At 36.1% G+C, this 3,478-nt stretch overlaps 1 protein-coding gene across 1 annotated transcript; it reads right to left on the bottom strand.

Annotated features, from left to right (window-relative positions):
* Positions 1-297: 297 nt before the first annotated feature.
* LOC142831940 (olfactory receptor 1468-like) lies at positions 298-1,230 on the bottom strand. The gene has a single exon (XM_075942361.1). The coding sequence runs from the start codon at positions 1,228-1,230 to the stop codon at positions 298-300; it is 933 nt and encodes a 310-aa protein (XP_075798476.1).
* Positions 1,231-3,478: the final 2,248 nt, after the last annotated feature.

The raw sequence follows: 3,478 nt of genomic DNA, 5'->3' as shown, positions 1-3,478 counted from the left end.
AAACTTCAGGAAGAACTCAGTATAGTATCAGTTTTTAATTAAAAAAGGAATCTAAGGAATGAAAATCTGATATAACATCGGCTCTTATCTAATGCTTTTCTTGAATCACACTTGCAAAGCAGTGAATGACATCGCTAAGTCAGCAAGGTCTACTTCCCTACTTAACTACATTGCAAAATAACCTTTATGGAGTATGATCTTTTGTGTGGGCACAAATGAATTTATTGTACTATATTTTGTAATTTTAGCATCAATATATTTACTAGATGAAATTAAGTAAAACTTTCAGTGTTGCCATTATAAGGAAATTTTCTTCTTACAAAGGACTCTTAGCAGGGCCTCTTTCATGTCTCTGTTCCTCAGGCTGTAGATGAAGGGGTTCAGCATGGGAGTCACCACTGTGTACATCATCGCTATGACGGTCTCTTTTACGGTAGAATTATTAGCTGATGGGCATAAGTAGACACCAATAATTGTCCCATAGAACAGTGAGACCACAGACAGGTGGGAGCCACAGGTGGAGAAGACCTTGTGGATAACCCGAGCAGATGAAACCTTTAGGATGGAGGAGACAATTTTTACATAGGACACAATGATGAGTAAGAATGGGATGACCATAAAGGGCCCTGCCAAGACAAATATCATTAGTTCATTAATAAAAATGTCAGAGCAGGCCAACTTAAGAAGAGCTGATATGTCACAGAAAAACTGAGGGATCACATTGTCCTCACAGAATGACACTCTAGCCAGGAGTAATGTGTGCAGCATGGAATGTAGCAGGGTAATCACCCAGGACAGCAGTGCCAGACTCACACAGAGCTTGGGGCTCATGATGCTGGTGTAATGAAGGGGGAAACAGATGGCCACATAGCGGTCATAGGCCATGACCACAAGAAGGAAGTTTTCCATATTTCCAAAAACCATGAAAAAGTACATTTGTGTCAGACAACCGACATAGGAGATGGATGGGTCCTGGCTCTGCATATTCTCCAGCAACTTTGGCATTGTGACAAAGGAAAAACAGAAGTCGGAGAAGGACAAATTACTGAGAAAGAAGTACATGGGTGTGTGCAGATGGGAGTCCAATAGAATGAGGATGATGATAATGAGGTTACCCATGACAGTGGTGAGGAACATGGCCAGGAACAGGAAATAGAACAGTGGCTGATCTTCTGGGGGTATGGGTAGGTCCCGAAAGATAAAGGAAGTGATGACAGTTTGGTTTTTCATCTTTATTCTTATTATCCAGTATCCTAAGGAGAAAATATTAAGATTATTTTAAATTAAAAATGAACATATATTTTGGATATATTTGTACAAAAAAGAGGTTTGACAATGATTATAGTAACTATATATCCCAAATCTTGGTAATCATTGTAATCATCAATGATTTTTTGGCCAACTTCTTCTTAACCTCATTCTATTTCCCCTCCTTTTGAACATAGATTTATGAATTTTCTACCTAAAGTCAGATGTACTGTTCCTCTCTTCTGCTGCTGGCTCAACAGTTATTTTTTCATTTTTAATTTGGTGTATTTTATTTTGTATATTCATGTAATTGAAAAATTTGATAATTTTTGTCCTTATAATTTTATTTAAGTTTCAAAAATACACATACTCTAGTGTTTTAGATTAATAATTCAAACTCAGATGTGTATGTCTCTGTGCACAGATGTCTGCTCCAGTATCTTATCACTGCATGTGTCACAGGCATCAGGATCTCAAAAGCGACATTAGAAATCCATGTCTTCATTCTGTTTTCTTCCAAAGCATTCCCGAATATCCACCTCTTCAGTCTCTTATTGGATAATAAAAGAAATTCAAGTTTGTGTCAGAAATCTCTGAATTTGACCCATTTATTTTTCCTTACCTTGAACTACTGTCACACTTTATACAGAGTCCCCCCTTCATTCTCCTCCTATTTCATCCATTCCTTTTTGTGAGATTATATTCATATATCAGGATCACCTCTTGTCTTTATCAGAACACAGTAGTAGATTCAATTAATATCCATGTTCTTATATCTTGAATCCTTCTCTTCTCTTTCAACATGCTTCTATTACACATTCTAACAGAAGAGTTACATCATCTCTTTTCTGATTTATTCTTCACATTACCCTGTTTGTGCTGAGGATAAGGACACAGCTTCTATCATGAACAAAACACTGTTTAATTTTCTCAAATATACAAGTGGTATTTTCCTCTGCAGTCTCACAGTGACATTTGCATTTCTATTTTCATCAATGCTGGGGTGAAGATTTTTCCATAACAGTCATGCTGTGGTGGTGTACGCCTTTAATTCCAGCTCTGGGAAGGCAGATCCAGGCTGATCTCTGAGTTTGAGGCCAGCCTGGCCTATAAGATCTAGTTCCAGGACAGGCTCCCAGGCTATAGAGAATACCTGTGTTATGAAAAAATAAACAAAGTTCTTCTGTCTCTCTTTTTAGAGGTGATAATCTATTTTTCTATCACTCACTTCATCCTTCTCCCCCTTCATTTGGTTCATCCCCATTCATTTACCATTGTTTAAATGGTATTAGTTATTACATACACAGTTAAGCTTACCAACTCCTCATACTAAGTAAGACCTTTATATCTCATAGCATTCTATATGATGTATCCAATGCTTTAAAATACCTTCACACCTGTTGTAATCTATGTGTATTAGAGGTCTTATATGAAGTCACGCTATTTGGTTATTTACCAATTTTATTAATCTCTAACTAGAGTTATGACTTGTCATAATGACTTTGCCCAGTAAATATTTTTTGCTTGGTGCTCAAACTGATATATAGTTCTTCAATTTCAATGGTAGAAAATTCCCAATTTCCAGTGAAATATGACAGGTCAGCATTACATTTTACAATCTATAATGAGCATCAAAGATCTAATGTGGTATGTTTGCAATGTTAGGGCTAATCATTTGCATCACTGCTCCATAATACTGACAACTTCAAGTCATATATATATATATGCTTTAACCCACAAACTGTTACTTGCAGAAAACAAATAGGATAAAAAATTTTATGAATTATAAAAAATAAGGTACAAATTTACTTTGGAAACTTCACTAAATTTATTCTTTAGTTGACGGGTGATATACACATCAAATGGGTTGAGCCCAAAACCAATTATGGATATTTGGTGGTAATAATATATTCTATAAATGTCATTAAAATTAGCAGGTTTTGCCTTAAAAAACTAACACTTCATAACATGAGCTTCATTCAGACAGATGAGAGAAATAGGGGAAGAGGATAAAACACTATAGAAAAGTTTGGCATTTTGCCTTAACCTCCATTCTTCTCAGAGTCCCTAATATCTAGACAGTTTTCAAATATTCTCATTATCAGTTACTAATCTATGCCATTGGTATCCTAAGTCACATGCTTGTGCACACACACACACATACATACATACACACACACACACGGTTGGCCTCTAACATGCAACACCCCTGACTCTTTCCTGAACACTA

The sequence above is a fragment of the Microtus pennsylvanicus genome, chromosome 11, assembly GCF_037038515.1.
Source record: "Microtus pennsylvanicus isolate mMicPen1 chromosome 11, mMicPen1.hap1, whole genome shotgun sequence".
NCBI lineage: Eukaryota > Metazoa > Chordata > Mammalia > Rodentia > Cricetidae > Microtus > Microtus pennsylvanicus.
The sequence above is the reverse complement of the archived record's forward strand: the minus strand, read 5'-3'. Positions and strand labels throughout refer to the sequence as shown.